This window comes from Tupaia chinensis, unplaced genomic scaffold, assembly GCF_000334495.1.
Source record: "Tupaia chinensis unplaced genomic scaffold, TupChi_1.0 Scaffold000101_1, whole genome shotgun sequence".
Taxonomy (NCBI): Eukaryota; Metazoa; Chordata; class Mammalia; order Scandentia; family Tupaiidae; genus Tupaia; species Tupaia belangeri.
This window is the reverse complement of record NW_006159565.1, coordinates 3,762,472-3,785,842: the sequence shown is the minus strand read 5'-3', so window position 1 is coordinate 3,785,842 and position 23,371 is coordinate 3,762,472. Positions and strand designations below refer to the sequence as shown.

At 45.7% G+C, this 23,371-nt stretch overlaps 1 protein-coding gene across 1 annotated transcript in view; it reads right to left on the bottom strand.

The window, feature by feature from the left end:
* Nucleotides 1-23,371, bottom strand: part of BFSP1 (beaded filament structural protein 1) — a 57,354-nt gene that overhangs the window by 29,116 nt on the left and 4,867 nt on the right. Inside the window, exons 2-4 of the mRNA XM_006143677.2 lie at nt 19,597-19,657; nt 7,393-7,488; nt 4,504-4,596 (exon numbers count right to left, since the gene is read on the bottom strand). Of these exons, the coding sequence (XP_006143739.1) occupies nt 4,504-4,596; nt 7,393-7,488; nt 19,597-19,657 (250 nt within the window). The remainder of the gene's footprint in view (nt 1-4,503; nt 4,597-7,392; nt 7,489-19,596; nt 19,658-23,371) is intronic.

Below are 23,371 nucleotides of genomic sequence, written 5' to 3'. Positions count from 1 at the left end.
AAGCAAACGTCTTGCCTCTCAGAGGATACTTGGCAGGGTTCAAAAGTGAGTTTGAAAGCAAATTGTGGGACTTCTTTGACTTTGATATAGGAAAGAAAAAAAAAATCAAATTTAAAGAAAAAAGCTCCTAAGCACCTTGGCCCTTCTGCAGCATGTCCACCCACGGCATAGGGGAAGGGTCCAGCCTTCGGAGCAGCCCAACCACTGATGGCCTAAGCACATATCTGGGCAATGTCAAGTGTCATCAAGGTTGAGATCCCCTGTCCTAGGGCATCTTTGCAAAAAGCCCAGAATTTTATAAGTGACCAGTCCACCAAACCCTGTCCCAGACTTCCACAACCTCTGGAAAAGGCATCTGGTGATATTTTTATTTTAATTTGCATCTTTTTCAGTTTATTTAATACCAGGGGTCTTCACAAAGTTGACTGAAATGCATATAAAAAACTATGCATGGATTTAAAAAAAATTTTTGCAGCAAAATACACTTATGTTTTAAATCCATTTTCCCACAAACTTTCTTTTTTCTCTAAACAATTATTCATTTAATTTTACTTATTTACTATTTTATTTATCTATTTACTATTATTCTTCAATTTGATGCCAAGTCTGTGACTCGAACTGTGGTTGGCCGTGTGGGAGTCCAATGCCTTAACCACCACACCACCTGCCACCCCCTTCCCACAAACTCTCTGAAGTACCTTTGTCTGTGAGTCCTATTATGCATCCCAAAATTCCATAAACCACATTGTGAAAAACAAGTCAATATCCTGTTGAGTGGTAAGAGAGCGACGTATGGAAGGGCGTTTGGAGCTTCACCTTGGGAATGATGTGGTAATTCAGACCTGAGTGTTTACAAACCAGCTTCAATCATCTCACTCCTCTCCCGGTAGTTTTCATGCCACATGCTCACTAGCAGAGCTTGGTCTTGAAAACACCATTATCTGAGATTCTCTGTATTTGAAATTTATAATCAAACTGGTAAGAGGAAGAAGAAAACAAACAACCCAGGCCAGCTGGTGGCATGGTGGTTAAGGCAGCTGGATCCCACATGGCCACCTGCCCAGTTTACATCCCGGACCTGGTCTGGTGACTTGAAAAACTCACAGGGCTAACTGAAGATTTTTGGCCCAGACTTCAGCCTCCTGACCCTAAGGATCTAGACAGGCCAATCACAAGCCATCTACATTTGAGTTCTGAGTGGCCCTTTTCAGGGACTAGGACAATTGAAGATTTTCCTCCCAGACTTCACCCTCCTGGCCCCAAGACCTAGTAGGGTCAGAGTAATCCTCAAATTCCCACAGAATATGCTGCACAAAGGGAGAAAAACAGAACTGGAGAGAGATTCCATAGCACCTCTTCCTGCATGCCTCTGAACACTCAGATTTAACTCAAAAAATTAGGAAAAAAGGGTATAATCCATCGGATGATCAGAAATCATCACAGAGGCACAAGAAATATGAGAATCCAAGAAAATGTCTCTCCCACAAGGGAAATAATAACAAAGCAAACAGAGATGCAAAACAAGAGAGACAACGAACTCCAGAAGATGTAGGAGAAAAGAGACAGTAAGTTCCTGGAGGTGAGGAAGTTCTTGCACTATCTGAAAGAGGAAATATACACCCTAAAAAAACAACCAAATGGAATTGTTAAAGATGAAGGCTGTAATATAGGAAATCAAAACCTCCCTTAAAAGTATTAAAAGCAGATTAGATCATACAGAAGATCCAATCTCAGATGTAGAAAAATTCACCAAAAAGACTGAGAAAATAACTCCCCCAAAATGAAAATCATATACAAGTAATACTACCTACCATTAAATGCCCAAACATTTGGATAATCAGTATCCCAGAAGGTGAAGAAACAAATAAGGGCATTGATAACCTATTCCAGGAAATCTCAGAAGAAAACTTTCCAAACCTAGAGAGGCATTCAAATATTCAGATCCAATAAATGCAAAGGAACTCACATAGAATCAATCCAGGAAGATCTTCTCCAAGACACAACATAGTCAGAGTGATCAAAACCACAGACAGAGACAAGATACTGAAATTGGCGAAAAACATCAAGTTACTTTCAAAGGATATCCCATTAGGCTATCTAACATCAGACCTCTCATCGGAAACATTGCAAGCAAGGAAAGAATTGTAAAATATATTGAAAGTATTAAGTGAAAAACAATTTCAACCAAGAATACTATACCTGACAAAATTATCCTTCATATGGGAAGAAAAGATGAAAATTCTCAGATAAATAAAATCTGAAAGAATTTCCCAACGCCAGACCAGCTCTCCAAGAAGATCTGAAGGGAGTGCTATCCCAGGAAAACTAAACTCAGCCACACAGAAATAAGAGAAGAAAAAACAGCCTAGAGAATGACCAACTTAATGGTAGGGCCAAGTCCAGAAATATCAATAATAACGATGAATGTTAACTTCCAAAATTTTAGCAGAAAGATCAGATGACAGTAACACTGCAATTTCAACAGAAAAGAAATTAATTATATGAGATTGAACTGGTGAAATGGAATTTTATGACTTTTAATTAAAACATTATTGGTTTTCTTCTATGCTTTGTTTTCCAGATTTAAGGATTTCTGTCTTCTCTTGAACTGTTGGTAGGTTAATCTACCTACTGTATGAACAGAATCCTAAACTTTTTCCTTGCTTTAAGTCTTAAGCGAACTTCTCTTAACATTTTTTTTATTTTGATCTATTAAAACTAAAATTGTTTTTCTTGAAATTAAAAACTGCATTTAAAAATATCTATTTAGGGGGACCAGCAGTTAGCGTAATGGCTATGTCGCTGGATTCCCACGTAGTCGACCGCGGTTCGCGTCCCGGACCCGGTGGCTTAAACTCACGCCAGGCACGTGTGCATGCGTGCCCAAGATCCCGAGAGGAGAATGGAGGAGAAGGGATTGCGGCGTGGCCATCCCCCCTGGGAATTTCTCGCTTTCTATCTCTCTGTCTCTCTCTGTCTGTCTGGCGAGCGCACGCGCCCTATAGCAAAAACTTCTTCAAAAAAAAAATATATATATATATTTAGGGACCAGAAATAGGAGTAATGGCTATGTCACTGGACTCCCACATAGTCAACCGCAGTTCAAGTCCTCGACCCGGTGGTTTAAACTCATGTTGGGCACATATACGTGCATGCCCAAGATCACGAGAGGAGAATGGAGGAGAAGGTATTGCAGCATGGCCATCCCCCTAGGAGGTGATTTCTCACTTTCTGTCTCTCTGGAAAGCACATGCCCCCTATAGCAAAAAAAAAAAAAAAAACTCTCAAAAAAAAAAAAACTATTTAATGACTGCAATAAGCTATATAACCCCAGTTAGGTGCTACACTATATTATGTTCATTCTACTCACTGAGGTGTATGCCTCAAGTCAGACATGTGTTCATAGATATGTATATATCAGCTGCGCTTGAAATTGAAGGTATTTAGATTAATTAAGATCTTTTGTGAATCAATAAAATATGATTGGGGGAAAATGGCACGGAAAGCAGTTGTAGATACCAGAGACAGTGTGGGAGGAGGGTGGAAAATGCCAAAGGATGAGAGGTAGAAAATCAAGTGGGAGAAGAAAAAGAAACAAAACATATAAGAAATAAGAAATGGAAAATTATTTGTTGACAATACCATATATGGTAATATCTTTGAGCCAATATACAGTGTACTCTGGATGGAAAATCCGATTTTGTATACTGTAATGATGTACAGTGAATGAATGTAAATAAATTAATTTAAAATATATATACATATTTTAAAAAAAGAAAAACTTGCAGGGCACATGTGTGTGCCCAAAATCCCAAAAGAAGAAATGGAAGAGAAAAGATTATGGCATGACCATCCCCATAAGGAGTTTCTTTTCACTTTCTCTCTCTCTGGCCTTAGTAAAAATTAAAATTAAAAAAAAAAAAGAAAGAACCAAATGAAAACACAGCCAAGGGTTTGAGCAGATACTTCAACAAAGAGCTATGTGTAAGAGATATGTGCATAAAAAGATGTCCGTTAGTTATTGGAAGGTGCAAATTAAAGCCACAGTGAGCTACACGACATACCTACCAAAGAGCAAAACACAGGACAAAAGCCGAGGTACCAAGTGCTGGCAAGGACATGGAGCAACAGAAACCCTCACACCTTGCTGCTGGGGACGTGACCCCAGTGCACCACGTTGGAAGAGAGCTTGGTGGTTTCTTATAAAGTATGGGGGAGAACAGCACATAATTCTCAAGAGAAAAGGTCTAAGAAAATGGCCAGAGACACAGTCCACGTTCTCAGATGTCTGAAATAATCAGCATTGGAGTGTGAGTCAAAGGACAGAACACTCAAATGTGCGTGCAAAGCAGGAGTGGAGCAGGTTGGCACTGGTCAGACCCAGTGCTTTTCCCTGGGCCTCTGTCAAGGTTAACTAGGCCGTTGGAGGAGATGGGGGATGTCTACAGACACCCTTCCTTCCAGGCTGGTTTGCTTTTCCAGTAGCTGAGGTCCGATTCTTACCTCCCGCATTCCGCTGGTGACCACGGACGGCTGCGGGGCAGTTTGGATGATCTGCTGCAGGATAGTGATGTAGGTCTGAATTTCCAGAAGATTCTGTTGGGGAACAGAAAGCACTGTCATTATAAGCCCAGTTGCCCGAGTTTTCCCCTAGAATCAGGAGAGCACGTGCAGAAAGGCTTTCCCACGATCCACCGTCACAATCAGGACAGATCAAGCCGGGTAGGAAGAGGAGGGAGATGACTCTGCCACCATGGCAGCCCGCCCACCTGGGCCACAGGGAGTGGCCACTGCATGCCTCTCTTTCTCTTCACAAGGACGCTGGGGCCGAGGGCTCTTCAGACTTGGTGTATTTTGCCATTTCTCCTCCATTGTACTAGTCCTTTGCTGCTGACCTTACAGAGCCCAGGGTGGCAGAGGCACAAGAGAAAACCAGAACAAAAGGGGCTCTGGATGGAAACAGCAGTTGGCTTAATGGCTATGTCACTGGACTCCCATGTAGTCAACTGCTGTTCGAGTCCCGGACCCAGAGGCTTAAACTCATGCCAAGCGCGTGTGCATGCATGCCCAGGATCCCGAGAGGAGAATGGAGGAGAAGGGATTGCGACACGGCCATCCCCCCTGGAGCGCGATTTCTCACTTTCTGTCTCTCTGTCTCTCTGGTGAGCACACTCACCCTATAGCAAAAACCTCTAAAAAAATAAATAACGGGGAAGACCCTGGCCTTTTCTGACACCAGCAAAGGGCAGCATTTCTAATAATGGGCTTTGGTTAGTCTGGCCTGGCCTAAAGGACAAGTCAGCTCTTTAAACCTCCTGAATGGGCCAGGCCATGGTGTTGGAGGCTAAGGTGGCGGGATCCCACAGGCTGACTGCATGGTTTGAGTTCCAGACCCATGGCTGGAAAAACATGCTGGCACTTGTGCGTGCATGCCTAAAATCCTGAGTGGAGAATGGTGGAGAAGGAATTGCAGCATAGCTGTCCCTCAGAGGAGATGCTCTCTCACTGTCTCTCTGTTTCTCTCTCTCTTACAAGTGCACGTGCCCTATAGCAAATTATAATAAATAAATAAATAATTCTCCCCAAATATTCTTCCATAAAATAGACTAACCATCTGCAGGGATGCCTGACCCCTTTACCAGTCAGCCTGTCTTGTGAGTGGAAACTGATGACAGGACACCCTACAGAGAGGGCTCTCAGCCCACCAGCGGTCCCCTTCTCTAGGAAACTACAAAGGCCCCGCCTCTTCCCCAACCCAGGCAATGACGGACACACACAACAGTATGAAGGGACGACTTCTTGCCTCAGGTAGTACCGAGGCATAGTGTGGTTTGCACTCCCACTCCTGAGCTCTGGGGGGACAATGAGACAAGGCCAAGGCTGCACTCTGGGTGAGACTACACCCTTGCTAGGCTCCTGCAGCTTCATATCCCTCACTCCCTTTCTCCAGGGAGCCCTCCACTAGTACATTAATCCTCGAGGATCCCTCGCTCAGGTTCTGCTCCCAGGGAGCCCACCTTGAGACACCATCTCCTAAGGCTGCTGCTAGGAGTCCAGGAGAGCACGCCGGAAGCTGCATGGTGGAAGCTAGCATCGTTATCGTGTCCCACATGGCCTGGAAAAACACTTGGAGCTGCTTGGAAACCTTCCCAGGTACTGCTCCCAAGATCCATGAAGAAGCAAGGCAAGTGGGAGGAGGAAAGGGCCAGGGCCTCCTGGGAAGCTGGAGGGCCACCGAAGGGAGAGGAAAGCACTTGGTACAGAGCAGGACAGGCCAGCCCTGCCGCAGGTGCACACAGAGGTGGGAAGCAAATAGCTTCAGGCTGTACCCGCATTACCACGTGGTCTTAGGTCTGAGTTTTCACAGAAGCAGACCCTGAGAGAAGGCTCCAAGTGCCAACAGTTGTTTTGAGCAATGAAGTCAGGCAACAGGCTGAGTGAGCAGTGAGAAGGGAAAGTGAGACAGGGAGGCGTGGGCAGCCCGTAAGAGGTGTGCTATCCATGAGTCACCCTGTGGGCACCGGCGCTCAGTCCTAGTGGAGATCTCTGGGAGCCGGTGCGGAACAGAAGCCTCAGCGTCCGCCCACACAGGTGAGAGGGAGCTGGGGTATTTATACACCAACTCCCATCTGTCACTGGTTGAAGCCGCTCCACAGGAAGTGGTTCCCTGACACTTCCCTATTGGGCAGAGCAAGCTTCCCTTGAATAAGATCCTCAGGCAAAGAGTCACCAGCATGGCAGTGGGAAGATAAAGCAGCAGCTCAGAGGCGAGGTCACTGACCCACGGTTACACAGCTACAGGATCGAATTCTTTCAGTGTACCCAAGTCAGGCCTGTGAGAAGCTGGTGAGGGTGTGGAGAGAGCAAAGCACTGCAGGAAAGGAAGCTCCTAAATAAATGAGTTCCTTCAAGTAACTGGTTCAGAGGCACAGCTTAAAAAAAAAGAAAAAAAAATACACACACACACAGAGGAATATATATATAAACTAGTAAAAAACATATTAAAATATAGTTATATATTAATATATATTTATATATTACATTTATATATAATAATATTTTTCTTTGTACTTTTTCTGCATTTTTTCATTTTCTGAACTGAAACAGGTGATGGATTCTAAGGATAATAAGGATAGATCTTAATGAAGTCACTTCATTCATCGTCACATACGACGGAAGTACTAGTTCCCAACCACCACCCCAACACACCCACTACTGCCCACTCCTCTCTGTATGTGTCTGGCTTGCTGAGTGCTGTCCAGTGACAATGCAACCCTGCTTGGGTCAAAAGAAAATGCACAGCTGGCTCCAGCAGTCTCGGTTACCAGCAGGAGTGGCCTGGGCTTGTGGGACTGGGTTTTCCAGGGGAAGGGCTCAAAGGGTCGCTGTTACCTTTTTGTGCCTGTCCTTCGCTGCACTGATGTCGTCCTGCAGGAACTGAGCTTCGAGCTGCAGCCGCAGGTTGTGCAGCAAGGCTTCATCGGCTTCCTAGGATGAGAAAGAGTCACACCACCAGGTCACGGGGACCGTGGTGGCTGGTGGCATCGGTGCACAGACGTAAAGTGGGACAAGCGTGTGAGCACGTGGACCACGCAGAGGCTTATTAAAACATAGATAAAGTCTCCTTCGGTAGGTCTGGGAGTGGGTCCAATGTTCTCCTAGCAAGGCACTGGGTTAACCCATTGGATCTTGTCCAGAGTAGCCCTCAACAGAGGGTAATTTGCCGCAAAAGGACATTTGGCAAAGTTTGGAGACATCTGTCATTGTTGTCATTTGAGGGGTGGGTGGAGGCCAGGGAGACTGCTAAATATCCTACAACACACAGGACAGCAATCTCCCACAACACGAGCACACACACACAATTACCTAACCTAAATCGTCAATAGTGCCAGAGTTAAAAAAACAATTTTAATCTAGAAACATGAGACAGAGCCTCAGGATATGTTTGCATACCAAACGACCTTAACATTTAAGTTCTAGGCAGGTGGTGGTGCAGTGGTAATGCAACTGCACCCTGGGTTTGCATCCTACAACCTTCCCAATCACGTTGGGCACAAAAATGCACTTTTCAGAATGATTGCTGCTGAGAAATGCATTGATTTCTCTGTTCCTGAAGTTGGAAATGCCATTTATCACAGAAGGCTGAATTTTCTCACCAAATGTGTCGATAATTCACTAATGTTTATCTCATTGGTTTTGTTGGGATAAACCAAAAAATTATAAAGAACTTACATTTATAAGATAGTACCGTGGGGCCAGCAGGTGACATGGTGGTTAAGGGCACTGGACTCCCACATGGCCAACCACGGTTCAAGTCCTAGACCTGGTGGCTTGCTTCCTCACTTTCTCTCTCTGTCTCTCTCTCTCTCTGTCTCTCTGTCTCTCCTTCCCTCTCAGGTCAAATTTAAATAAATAAACAAACAAACAAATAAACAAAATTAAGTAAAAAATAATTCTTCAAAGATGCATAAAAAAAGGTAGTACTGTAACATCTGGAACTGACTTGAATACTTCAGTGCTATTACAGAAGAGTGTTACTGGGGTTCATCAGCAGCTCCCATGTTCCCAACACACACCATGCACATCTGCCAATGCACGGGGCCTTGCTAATGACAGCAATGGGCTTTCACTAATAAAGGTGGATATGGAGTCGACTAAACTTTTTTTTTTTTTTTGAGAGGTTTTTCCCTAGAGGGCACGTGCGCTCACCCGACAGACAGAGAGAGACAGAGAGACAGAAAGCGAGAAATCACCCCCCAGGGGTGAATGGCCACGCCGCAATCCCTTCTCCTCCATTCTCCTCTCGGGATCTTGGGCACGCACGCACACGCACCCGGTGTGAGTTTTAAGCCACTGGGTCCGGGACGCGAACCGCGGTTGACTACGTGGGAGTCCAGTGACATAGCCATTACACCAACTGCTGGTCCCTCAACTAAACTATTAAGAAAAACTGTTGGGGCTAGCAGGTGGCATGGTGCTTAAGGCTCTGGACACCCGCATGGCTAACTGCAGTTCAAGTCCCAGACTCAGTGGCTTGAAACTCAAGCCAGGTGCACGTGCATGTGTGTCCAAGGTCTCAAGAAGAGAGTGGAAGAAAAGGGTTCCAGCATAGCCATCCTCCCTGTGGGAGTGATTTCTCACTTTCCCTCTCTCTGTCTCTCTCCAGTGAGCACATCTGCCCTATGTCAGAAACCTAAAAAAATAAAATAAAAAGAGAGAGAGAGGGAGACTGTCCCTATTTGGGTAGACAGTTATGGCAGTCTGATATGTGGACTGGAAGAGATACTTTGAGACATTCCCCACCCTTGCACTAATAGGGGTTCGGTTCTAGCAAGCCCTTTGGTATTTATTCTTAGAAAAGGAACTTGATTCCTTCATTGTTCTCGTAAAAGACTACCATGAGTCCGGGCGGTACACCAGTAATGCAGCAGCTCTGTAAAGATGATTCACGCGAAACAGTTCCAAGTTTGATCTGAGACCTCCTTGAACACTCCAGATACACACACGCCCACAGTTCAGAGCTGGCTGAAGCTGGGGTGGATCTCAATGGGAAACCCTTACTGAAGGTGCCTGCATCTTGCTCTCACTTCCCTCTCTGTCACTCTCGATTGTGGAAGAAATAAAAACAAACAAACAAACAAATGTTTGGTGTAGGAATATTTCTTTGCCTTTTTTTTTTCTTTAAAGCAGTATCTCACTATGTCACAATCCTGCCTAAACCTCCCAACGCACTGGCATTATTACCAGCACACTCCTCAACGCCAGACCTTTAGGTCAGACCAGGAATCACTCTAGATCTCCCAATGGTCCCAGTCTGCAGAGCTCAGCTTCTTGGCAGCATGAGCAAGGCCAGAGGCTCAGAAGATTTCTGATTGTCTGATGCAGATCATCACAATATTGAAATTCTGACTCTCGCGGAACCTGCCTGAAGGGAGCTTTCCACACACAAAGTGGAGCCTCAGCGGGCTGGGACTTCATGGAGCCCACAGAGCAGGCATGAGACTTTAATGGAGGCTGCACTGAAAAAAACATATTTATTTAATGTATCTCTGTGGAAATTTGGGCTGGAACTTTAGCAAGATTGTTAGGGAAGTGGCTAACCCTGACATAACTCAACTGCTGAGGCGATTTTATCTACTCAGAAGAACTTAAGAGTTTTATCTTCAAGAATTGAAGAGTCGTGCAAGATCAAGGTGGCCGATTTGCAACCCTTAGGAATGTTTCTTAAAGCATTCCTTTTGCATATGTGCATGCAAGTAAAAATTAAACGAAAATTTTTGAGAGATTTTTGCCTTAGGGCACATGCACTTGCAGAGGAGAGAGAGAGAAACAGACACAGTGAGAGGGAAAGTGAGAAATTCCTCCCCACCAAGGGAATGGCCATACTGCAATCCCTTCTCCAACCTCCTCCTGGGATCTTGGGTACACACACACAGGCACCTGACATGAGTTTCAAGCCACTGGGTCTGGGACTCAAACCATAGTTAGCCAAATGGGAAACCAGCAATATAACCATTATGTCATTTGTTGCCCCAAAATAAGTTATTCTTTTTTTTAATTATTTTATTTAACTTTATTTATTCATTCATTTATTTATTTCAATTTGACCAGAGACGGATAGAGAGAGAGGGAGAGAGAGAGAGAGAGCAAGCTGCCAGGTCCGGGACTTGAACCATAGTCAGCCACGTGAGAGTCCAGCACCCTTAACCATCAAGCCACCTGCCAGCCCCCCAAAATAAGTTATTCTAATACAGCATTATCCAAGCCTCAGGTATAACCTTTAAGTTTTCTAACAGGTACATTAAATAAAATAAAATGGAAGCAGTGAAATTAATTTAATAATAACTTTTCTTTCACTGAGTATACCCAAAATGTTATCATTTCATCTTATAATCACTACTTTGAAAGCTACCAGTGAGATGTCTTACATTAGGTTAATCAGGCAAGGTCTTTGAACATGGTGTGTATTTTATATTTACAGCCCATCCCAGGGGCCAGATAGTAGCGCAGCAGTAACCAACGCTCAGTGGGGCTGACCCACATGGAAGGTTCTGGGTTCACATCTCTGGACACACCAGCATGTGTGCACACGCTCCAGGGCTGGCTGAGGCTGCAAGCGTATCGCAGAGTGAGGGCCCTGCCGGGGGTGCTGTCATTCCTATTTCTCTCTCAGTTATGGAAGAGATAAATAAATAAACATTTTTTTAAAAAATGCAGGAGAGTGGAGGGAGGAATAAAACCAGTGGCAAAGTGGTTAGGGCTGCTGGATCCACTTGACCGACTGCACAGTTCAAGTCCCAGACCTGGCAACTTGAGAAACACACCAGGCCACGTGTATGTGCATGGCCAAAATTCTAAGAGAACAGAAAAGATATTGTAGCATGTCCACGCCCTCCTCCTACCCTCAGGGGATGCTTTCTCACTTTATCTCTCTCTGTCTCTGACTCTCTCTCTGGTGAGTATTCTATATGAGACTGAAAATATATATATATTCCTTTTTAAAGAAAAAATATGGTTATGAATCACACATCAGTTCAGACTCTCCACATTCATTACGGCTGCTCCACAGCCGCGTGTGGCCAGTGAGCCCAGCAGAGGACACTGCAGCAATATGGGACCAATTCTAAGTACGTGGAAATGTGCTCAGCGCCCCTCCCGGCTTCTGCTCCAGGGAGAAGCCCAGCCTCTTTCTCCCCTAATTTGCAGTTACCAAATGGCTTCCTCTGAGGACTCTGAAGCCCCTTCTTTGGCACAGGCCTGCCCCAGTGACCAGGTAAAAGACCCTCAGGCAGGGAAAGGATCCTGTACCCAGCATCAGCGTTGGCTCCTGGACAATCCTGCCTGCTTTCTCCAAGGTTCTACTCACGTCTCAGCCCAAGAGCAGGGCCCCTGCTGTCACCAGCACCACTGCCCTTTGGGAGAAGCAAGAGCCCAGAGAAAAAACACTCCTTTTAAAAACCCACACGTGGGCTGAAGCTTTCTGGTTTTTTTTTTGAATCAGAAGTCAAAGAATGAACCAACCAAATTACAAAACGGGACACAGTTTTCCAGAGCCAAGGCTCTGAATGATCTGAATGAAAGTAATATGAAACCTAGCTATCGGTATTTAGCTTCTGAGCTCATTCTTGTGATGAATGAATTAATTATCCACTGATTTTTAATGAGCTCTGCCTCCAGGAGGTTACCATTCTGGGGGCTTAAGGAGGGCCTCTCAAATCCTGTGTCATAGGGATAGTTAAGGAGACATCAATAAAAACTCAGCAGTAGTTTCTGCTTTCACAAAACAGACACTGCCAGGGGCTGGACAGTGGGACAGTGGTGATACGACTGGACTGCAAAGGTCCTAGGTTCACATCCTGGGACCGTCCTGAGCATGCTGGGCATCCATAATTCAAGTCTGCTGAGACCAGGGAGAGCATGATGTGGGACCTTGTTTGGAGGTACCCATACCCACTCAGGAGAATAAATTTTTTTTTTTAATGTTAGAGACTACCTTTACAGATGGGAGACTGAGGTCAGGCTGCTCCAGGGGGCCATCCTGCTAGTTAGTGGAAGTTAGTGGAAGGTGATGGGACCATAATCCACCTTGAGCTTCTCTTCATGTACTAGTCAAGAATTAAGTGCTGAGTCCTGATCACGTCCTGCAAGGTGCCTGCCCTTCTTGTCCACCTCCCTCTTCAGGTCACACCAACAGGGGCCAGCAGATGATGTAAAGATCATGTTGCTGGACTCCCACACTGCAGTTCAAGTCCTGGACCCAGTGGCTTAAACCTCACACTGGGTGTGTGTGCGTGTGTGCCCAAAATCCCAAGAGGAGAATGAAGGAGAAAGGATTGCAGTGTGGCCATCCCCCTCAGGTGGGGAGGGTGAGTGATTTCTTGCTTTCTGTCTCTCTGCTTTTCTCTGTCTCTCCGGCAAGCGCACACGCCCTATAGCAAAAACCTCTTTAAACAACAAAAAAGAAGACCACACCAACCACTCCTGGGCCCCATCAGTCAAGTCTTTAAAGTTGCTTTTGGTAATAATAAAAGCTAGTCAATATTTGTCACTAAAATAGGATTAACCAGTCGCCCAGCAGTGGCCCAGTGGTCACACAATGCTCAGTGAGGCTATCCCACGTAGAGAGCTTCCAGGTTCACATCCAAGGACTCCGTGAACATACCAGACACAGCATGCCCGTGACCGGGGGCCGCCCAAAGCCAGCTATGGATTGCAGTGTGAGAACACCATTGGGGGTGCCTGTCTCTCTGCCTCTCACTCAGGGAAGAAAAAAAAATAAACTTTTTTTTAAAACAAGGGATGAACCAGATACGTCTACAAGCACATTATTTGGCTTTAAAGACAATCACCTGATAAACTGTCCCCAAAACCCCCCCAGGTGAGTAGGTGCCCCTGGAATGTGCGGTTGCTGATGTGCTGGGAAGAATGTGTTTTAGAAGTGTTTTCCTTTGTTTGCACCAGAACTCAGAAATGTGTAGACGCTTGGCTTTTTATTATGCTCTGGGTGGTGTCAGCTGAATTTTTAAAAGCTTCACCAGCGCAAGCATCTAGATTTTTCCGAATTGAGACTGGATCAACGGTCTAATTTTAGAAAACATGCCTATCCTGAAATTGTGTATATTCTAGATCTCAAATAGGGTTTTCGAAGTGCAGTCCCTGGACAACAACACCTGAGAACTGATTAGAAACACAAATATTCCAGAACCCAGACCCACTGGATCAGAATTTCTGGGGCCTGGGCTCCACATGCCCTCCAGGCGATGCTGATGGACACTAAACCTTCAGAACCGCTGGTCTGTATTTCAGCCACTATTGAAAAAAGGACTGGAGAAAAAGAGTTCAATGCACCCCTGAAAATCACAGAGATTCTAGACACTTCATTAAAACCCAACTGCTAAAATAGGGGCATTCAAGTGTATTACAATTTTTAGGTAGCTAGGATTTGTTTAAAAAAACACTTTTTCCAGGCCAGCCCATGCCATGATAGTTAAGGCGACTGGATCCCACATAGCCAACGTAGTGGTTCAAGTCCTGGACCTGGTGGCAGCTTGAGAAATATGCCGTGTGTGTGTGTGTGTGTGTGTGTGTACACGTGCCCAAAATTCCAAGAAAAGGATGGAGAAGCGATTGCAGCATGGCCATCCCCCCGGGAGGTGATTTTTCTTCTCTCTCTCTCTGTCTTTCTCTGGCAAGTGTATGCACCCTTTAACAAAACTTAAAAAAAAAAAAAAAAAAACTTTTTGGGGCCATTTGATAGCCTGGGAGGTAGGACAACTGGATCCTACATGGTTATGGCAGTTCAAATCTCAGACCCAGTAGCTTGAAAAACAGGCCAGGCAGGTGTGTGTCCTTGCCCAAAATCCCAGCAGGAGGAAGAGATGGAGAAGATGAGATTATGGAGTGATCATTCCCCAGGGAATGTGCTTTTACATTTTCTCTTTCTTCCCAGCCAGTGCACGCACCTTCCAGCAAAAAGAAAAACAAAAAACACGACCTTTCTAGCCCAGCTGTGATGGTGCAGCAGTCACGTGACACTCTGCAAGGCCAGAGCCTGTGGAATAGCAGAGCACAGCTCCTGGGTGGACTTGTACACTCCGGGAGTATGTGCACAGGCCCGTGATCCTGGCTGGCTGGGAAAGGGTCGGGGTGGGACTGAGCTGAGTCTGAACCTTGTTGATTCTGATGTAGGTAGAAATCCCAGATGTGGTCATCATATTCCTGAAAATCAGGGACAAGATGTGAACTCTACTCTTCCATTCTAAGCTGTTCTCATCTGATGACCTCGATGGACAGAGAACAAGAAGGCCCAGCATGCACCTGGCCAGCCCCTGAAGGGGCTATTTTAAGTTCTCTAGAAGCAGACCGTGAGGCAAAGGCTGGGCACATGCTGTTCATTTGGAAGGTAATCCCGGAAGCACAGGCAGGGGAAGAGGAGTGGCACGGGGACGGGAACAAGCCAAGAGAAGAGTGTCATGAACAGGTTGCCAATGTGGTCCTGCTGGGGGCTCTCTGCAGGACCGTGAGCAATGCACCCCTGAATTGTCACTGTGAGAGGTGGGGTGACAAGGGAACTTACCCTCCCATTCCTGTCCCTCATAGTTGAGGGTCCCTCGTGGATGTTAACACCCAGGACTGCAACTGTGTCCCATGGTGGTCATGTGTGTTTCCACAGCCAGAAAAATGCAGGAAGCCATCTGAGTGCTCAGAGTGTCTAGATGATCCTAGGGTGGCCAAGGAGTGTGGACAGGGCACTAACATCGAAAGCCAAGGGGTCCATCTTTAACCTCAGTCCTCTAGCTTTGCAGTTGGCTTCCGACAGACATGGAGTCCCTGACTATTCTTGGGAGCTAGAAGATAAGTCAGGAACACAAGAAACCCTGACTAACATCCACACCTACCCCAGAGGAGCCGTGGGGTTCTGAAATCATTTAACCTCGCCAAGGGTAAGCTTCCTCCCTAGCAAAGAGTGGGGTTGGACTGAGTCATTTCCGGGAGTAAAACCTGCCCCACCAATAACCACAAGGCTGTTCTGAGGCTCCCACAAGCTGGTGCAAGACCTCCCCCACTTCCCGCATTTGCACACTGTGCTCATGATTTCTACTCTATTCAAGGACCACTTCCTCCACGTTTTTCCTGAAATTGGCTCAGTTTTATTTAGATTTATTTGAAAATGAACTTTTTATGCTATCTGATGTCAATAAAAATATGTAGGTAAAAAATCATAAAAATAAATTCACAGCTATAAAAAAAAGTGTTATTGGGGCCAATAGGTGGCACAGTGGTTAAGGGCACTGGACTCCCACATGGCCGACCATGGTTCGAGTCTCAGAACTGGCAGCCTGCTTTCTCACTTTCTCTCTCTCTCCCACCCTGTCCCTCTCTGGTCAAATTGAAATAAAGTCAAATAAAATAATTCTTTAAAAAAAAAAGTGTTCTTTCTGGACCAGCCCCATGGACTAGTGGGGCCAGATTCCACACAGCCAACTGCAGTTTGAATCCTGGCCCTGGCAGCTTGGAAAACACACCCTGTGTTTACGTGCCCCAAATCCTGAAGAAACAGAGAAATGGAGGAGAAGGGATTCCAGCATGAGCACACCTCATTGGAGTGGGGCGGGGGGCACTTTCTTCCACTCTCTCTGTCTTTGTTTCTCTCTGGCCACTGCGTGCACCCTCTGGCAATTAAGAAAATAAAATAAGGGACCAGCAGAAGGTGTAATGATTACGTTGCTGGACTCCCATGTAGTCAGCTGCGGTTTGAGCCCCTGACTCAGTGGCCTAAAACTCACATTGGGCACGTGTGCGTGCATGCCCAAAATCCCAAGAGGAGAATGGAGGAGAAGGGATTGTGGTGTGGCCATCCCACCCCGGCGGGGGGCGGGGGGGGATTTCTAGGTTTCTGTCTCTCTGACTCTCTGACAAGTGCACAGGCTCTATAGCAAAAATCTCTCTCAAAAATAAATAATGAATCAATTAAATAAGGGGTCAATAGGTGGTGTTGGTGGTGAAGGTGCTGGACTCCCATACAGCTGATCACGGTTCAAACCCTGGATCCAACAATGTGAAAATCATTCAGGGCACGTGTACATGCATGCCCCAAATCCCTACTGGAAAATAGAGGAGAAGGGATTGTGGCAAGGCCATATCCCCTGGGGGGCGTTATTTTTCGCTTTCTTTCTCTCTGTCTGCCTGGTGAATGCACACATCCTATGGCCAAAATCTAAAAATAAATAATAAAATAAAATAGAAATAAATAAATAACATGGTAAAAGTTTTCTTCCAAGCACCATGTAAAATTATCTGCATCCCACTAAGGTTATGCACTCTACAGGTCCAGGAAAAACTAAGCGGGCATCTGTCCCAAGTTCTCTGTAATAAAAATTGGAACCCTGGATTAAGCACCAGCATGAGGTTAAAGGCAAGTTGGATATATTATCAAGTCACTTAGTTCCCACTAGGTGCATAGACAGGCCTCTACTCCCATGATGGGGAAGGACTATTCCTCTTCCTGTTTCACAGATGAGGAAGTACAGAGAGATGAAGCAATTCACCCACAGCCTCACAGACACTCTGGTGCTACGTGGGGAACCTGACAACAGGCTCCACTCCTCTTGCACTGCACAGCTCACTTGTGGCCAGAAGCATCTTATCTGGACCCAGGAGCAGTCAGACCCACTCCCCATCCGGGCTCTCAGCTATGTTCTTGGTAGCATCCTTCCCCAGAACCTGCATAATAATTATAGCACTGATACTTCAAATGTCCACCCCCATGACAGAATATCCACGAAGCTATCCAAGCTGTTTTCTCTCTGGCTGGTGACATGGTGGGATACCTTTTCCTTATTGTTCTCTGTCTATGTTGTTTTATTTTTCTACTAGGTATTGCTTCTGTTCTAAGAGAAAAATGGCAGAATTGGTTTGAGCTTATTTTTAAATGTACTGTCACTTTCCACCAAGGGTGAAAAGAGGAACCCCACTCTTTCTGCCCCTCATGGAGGCGTCCACGAGGCGGCACTGAGTGAGTGACAACCTTAGAAGTAAGTCAGGAGAAGGCTCTGCTTGCAGTGAGGACAAACACAGAGTACCTCTGGGAGTGTAGGGAGAGACCCAAGTGAAGGGTGGTAAGTCTCTGAAAGGTGGAGGAATATAGACAAGGTGGTGGCCCCATTGGTAACTTGGCACTGCCACCAAAAACAAGAATGAGCTCCAAGTGTCAGCACAACAGCTGGGTGAGGTCAGATGCGAGTGAGGCCTGACCCTAGGCTCCGATTTCCAACAGGCTCAAGACCATCACTCCCAGGCCAACCACTGAGCCTGTGTCATTAAGACTGTCCTGAAGCATGTCCCCCTACTGGCTGTGCTCACACAGAGGGTGCTCACAGTTCCAGTTTATATCAATGAGTTTCCGGGACCACCGGTGGCATCTGCTTCTGTACAAGGGTCCCGGTTTGCACAACACATGCATGCTCGCACAGAGAAAGGGCACCAGGGCAGGTGACACAGGCAAAGCGGTTCTAGTTCTGACTTTCCCACCAACTGGGAGGACACTCCCAGACAACAGAGGTTGGACAAAGCCAGGGAATGGCAAAATCCTCAGCTAACCCTGTCTGTCTGAAGGGGCTGTCAAGAGTTCTTCATAAAGAAGATCCAAAGGCCACATCTGGATACAGCAGGAAGGTTGCTGTTTTACTGGCAGCTACGATGAGGTTAAAGGCACAGAAGGGGGGCGGGGAGCACGTGTCCTAAAGAAGCAACCCTTCAACTAAATAGTCTCCAGGGGTCCTTCTGCTCTGACACTTGAACTCTGAAATGATCAGAGAAAGACAGCAGTTGGGACCAACAGATGGTGTAATGGTTCCGTTGCTGGACTACCACGTAGTTGACCACAGTTCAAGTCCTGGGCCTAGTGGCTTAAAAGTCACGCTGGACACACGTGTGCATGTGCCCGAGATGCCAAGAGGAGAATGGAGAAGAAGCTATCGCAGCATGGCCATCCCCCCTGAGGGGTAATTTCTTGCTACTTGTTTCTCTATCTCTGTCTCTGTCTCTCTGGTGAGCACACATGCCCTATAGCAAAAATCTCTCTAAAAAAAAGAAAAAGACAGTGGTTAAAGCTATTTTGCCATCCTTAATTTTGTCCAACCTTTGTTGTCCAGGATCACTGGGCTATTTGGTAGTGGAGTTCTCCCGGCTACAGCAGAAAATCCAGCCAGTTGGATGATGATGATGAAGGACCCCCAAGAAAGAAATCACTCCTACGAAGACCAGGTCCACACAATTCCTGCAGGAGTGTCTCCAGCAAGAAACCAAGAATCCAAGATGCTCTCCATGTGGCGACTTTACATGCTCCAAGAAAAGGGAGCTCAAGAAGGAAATGACAACCTCTTCCTCAGCTCCTCTGAGAGTTTTCCCGAGGAGGAGCAATCTCAAGGCTTAGCCAGCAGGCAGGGACATCACTACAGCAAACAACCAGTGCCCGTAGCAAGTTGCTTTGCAAGTCTGGTGTTTGGGATCAGTATGTCTGAACAGTAAAGCAACAGCTGGCCACTGCAATGTTGGCATGTCTCCATAGCCCAGCATAATTTACAAGCTCCATAGCCCATGTTTCTCTCAGGAAACCAAGTAGCCTGTGGTAGAGAGGTATGGAATGGGTGTGCGTGCTCACTCACAATTCAGTTGAAATGAAGAAGCCAATGAGCCAGCACTATAGTCTTCTGGTTAAAGAGAACTATTAATAGATCCCAGATCCCGTATGGCTGACTGCAGCTGAATCCCAGCCCTAGTAGCTTGAAAAACACACTGGCATTTACGCATGCCCCACATTCCACAACACGACACAATGCTGTACCCCTGACTGGATGGGGAAATGAGGAGAAGGGATTATAGCATGACCGTGCCCCACTGGAGGGTACTTCCTCTCTCTTTTTCTCTCTGGTGAACACATGTGCCTTCTGGCGATTTAATAAAGAAGAAGTCAAGAAAGACAGAAATAGAGAAATCCTAAAATAACACAAAGAGGGGATATGTGAAACAATTGCTTTCACCATTTAGTGCAGCATGGTAATTAAGCCGTGTAACCCAAGGACATGTTCAGCTCACCTTGTTAAGGCGTTCAAGCATCTCTTTTAGGAGCAGTTGACACTCACACTCGTTTTCATACCTGCAAATTGGACACAGAAGTGAGAATTGGGCGGCCTCCATGCTTTCCTATGTGTGGGTCACACAACCAACATTAAATTCTATCTGAAATAGTATTCGCCCCTCCCCTTTAAGGAGAAGTTCTTCATTTTTCGGGTAGTAGCCAGTGGTGCATTTCCTAGCCCATTGCTCCACAGTCCCTTCACACCATGATGCAGGAAGTGGAAACACAAACACAGAACCTGGGGTCATTGGGACAGGGATCTCCCAGCCTGGAGGCTCCAGTCCCCGCTCTGGCCCTTCCTGCCCAACCACCCCAAGGACGAGGGAATTACATCTTGGCATACCTTTAACCAAGTCCAGCAGAGGCACAGAGAGGGAGGCCACCCTACACAACCTACGACAGACACCACTAACGTGACCTCATTTGGATTTCCTACACTTTTTATTTAATGGCGTATGTCATTTCGTCCCCAGGACCCCTCCGAAAGAGAGTAGTTACTGCTCCTGCCAAGTGAGAACTGGAGAACCTGAGGTTGAGAAACTGGCCCCAGGTCTCAGGCAGATGCTAGCAGCACTGCACGCTGATTTTTGCGGCATCATATCACTCCTGTACAGCACAGGCCCCCTCTGGGCGAGTGTGGGGCAGCTGGCAGCGTCAGTCCTGGGAGCAGCCTCAGTCTCAGACAGAGGCAAGTTGGTGCATAAATAACCCCAACCCTGTCCCCAGGTTGCTAGAATAACATTGTGTACTACATATATTTATCAAATCGTATTCATGGATTCAGTTTCCACTAACCTTTCTGTTTCTGGTTTTGATCCATAGAAACAGATTTGAAGCTGGAAAGGACCTGAAAACCCACCTTTACAGCCCTGAGGCATGACCGACAATCAGCAGGTTCATTTCCAGTGGCTCACAATGGTAACGTGTTTAATAATGCACTTGGCACTGGACAGTTTCCCTTGTGTCTCACTTATTTCCTCACTTCCCTACCGGTGCTCCCTGAGGTCACCTCCCTTACAAGCTATTTGCCCTCATATCCCTGGTTCAGACTTGGCTTTTTTAGGACCCCCAAAACTGAAAAGTGCAGAATCAGGACTCAGAATGGAATCTGACACCAAAAACTGTACCCTAACTCAGGGGTCTCCAAATCCACATCCTGTTAGTAATCAGGTCACAGAGCAGGAGACAAGTGAGTGAAGCTTCATCTGTATTTACACCCACTCTCCATCACTTAAATTACCATGAGCTTGGCCTCCTGTCAGATCAGGGGACACAATAGATTCTCATAGGAGCACGAATCCTACTATAGACTGCATATACAAAGGATATAGACTGCACATTCCTTATGAAAATCGAATGCCTGATGATCTGAGGTAGAGCTGAGGCAGTGATGCTAGCACTGGGGAGTGGCTGCAAATACTGCATTATGGTGAGTTGTATAATTTATTTCATTGTATATTACACGTAATAATAGTAGAAATAAAATGCACAATAAATGTAATGTACTTGAATCATCCCGAAACTATTCCCTGCCTCTGGGTCCATGGAAAAATTGTCTCCCACAAAACCAGTCCCTGAAGCCAAAAAGGTTGGGGACCAGCGCTCAAATGAACTTACCACACTACCTCAGCAGAGCAGGGAAACCCCTCAACTTAAACATTTATGAGATTAATAAAACAACAGATACTAGGAACAGGTGTATGTTTTCTTCTTAGTCAAGTTCTTCCCAGCCTTCAAGAAAATGCTAAGGGTCAAGAAAGCCAAGAGACCCCAGAAGTCATTCGGTCCGAGTAAGGGTTTCCGTCTGAAAAAATTTCACCCTGAAGAAAGGCCATTTCCCAGATAACGCTTCCCCTCATTCCCTGTAAGCTGCTCCCAATATCCATTCTCTCCTTTTTTTCAGGAGGTGCAGCCTTTGTTGTGTGGCAGCATAGGGCTGCCTAAAAAGTGAACTACATTTCCCAGCCTTCCATGCAACTAGGTGTGCCATGTGACTAAGTCCTAACCAATGGGATGGAAGCAGAAGGCTACTGGGCAGCTTCCAGATTCCCTGGGTAAGCAGTGGTATAGGTGTGCCCTTTGCCTCTTGGTCCACATTCCTGCCTCCATTCTGCAGACTGAAAGGTGGCGGCTGCCTTCTTGAAGACTATGCAGAGCTTTCCGGGTCTCAAGTACTGGAGAGTGCCATACTAAATTATCCATCCAGGTTTCACAAGAAATAAACTTCCATCTTAGATAAGCCAATGTCACTGTTTTGGTCTCTTTTTTTTTTTTTTTTCGGTGGTAAAAAACACCTTGGTAAAACTTACTATTTTAACTTTTTTCTTCTGCTTTTTTTTTTGCTTTAATTGTAGAATATAAACGAAAGACGGCATCTTAACCACTTTTAAGTGTACAGTTCAGTGGTATAAAATACACGAAAAATGAGCAACCATCAGCACTACCATCTCCCTAACTCTGCATCTAGCAAAACTGGAATTCTGCACCTGTTAAACAGCAACTCTTCATTCTCCCCTCCCCAGCCCCTGACAACCAGCACCCCACTTTCTGTCTCTACACATGCGACAGCTCCAACCTCTTTATATAAGTGAATTCATATGATATTTATCTTTTTGTGACTTAGTGGGTCCTCAGGAAAGTCATGACACATTTTTGCATAGAAAAACATAACAAAATGCGTCATGACTTTCCCGAAGACCTGATATTTCACTTGGCATAATGTCCTCCAGCTGACTCTCTATTACAGTATGTGTCAGAATTCCCTTCCTTTTTCAGGCTGAGGAATATTCCATTGTGGGTCCATACCACATTCTGTTGATTCATGCAGCTGTCAGAAGACACTCATGATTCCGCCTTCTGAAGAGCACTGCAGTAAGCATGAGTGTACGAATGCCTCTGTGGGATCCTGCTTTCAATTCTTTTGAGTGTATACCCTGAGAGGAATTGATACACCATATGTCAATTCTATTTTTAATTTTTTGAACCCACTACACTGTTTTCCACAGCAGCTGTAACCATTTTATATTTCCATCAATGGTGCACAAAGGTTCCAAGTTTTTCACATCCTTGTAAACACTTGTTATGTTGTGTTGTGTTTTGTTTTGTTTTGTTTTGTTTTTGATAGTAGCCAGCCTAATGGGTTAGCCAAAACAAAAGTGGGCCATTGTCACTTGGGAGCTTATGTTATACACAATGAAATTAATCTTAGTGAACATCGAGCCCAACCCTTAAAGCATAGCCTTCTGTGTCCTTGTATACTCATGGTGTGGGTTCAAGTCAAGTACTTCACAACCAAAAAAGGTGCTAGAAATTAATGCCACTATGGGGCCAGCAGGTGGAGTGGTGATTAAGGGTGCTGGACTCCCACATGGCTGACCATGGTTTGAGTCCCAGACCTAGTTGGCTTTCTTTCTCACTTTGTCTCTCTCTTTCTCTGTGTCTCTCTCTGGTCAAATGAAAAAATAATAATAATAAATAAAATAATTCTTTAAAAAAAGAAAGAAAATAATGCTACTATGCTGTCATAGTGGAACACCTTTAGGAAGAACAATTAGAAATATGTGTATTGTCAGGACCAGCAGTTAGCGTAATGGTTATGCTGCTGGACTCCCATGTAGTCGACCACGGTTCGAGTCCCAGATGCTGGGTGCGTGTGCCTGTGTGCCCAGGATCCTGAGAGGAGAATGGAAGAGAAGGGATTGTGGCATGGCTATCCCTCGTGGGGGGGGGGGG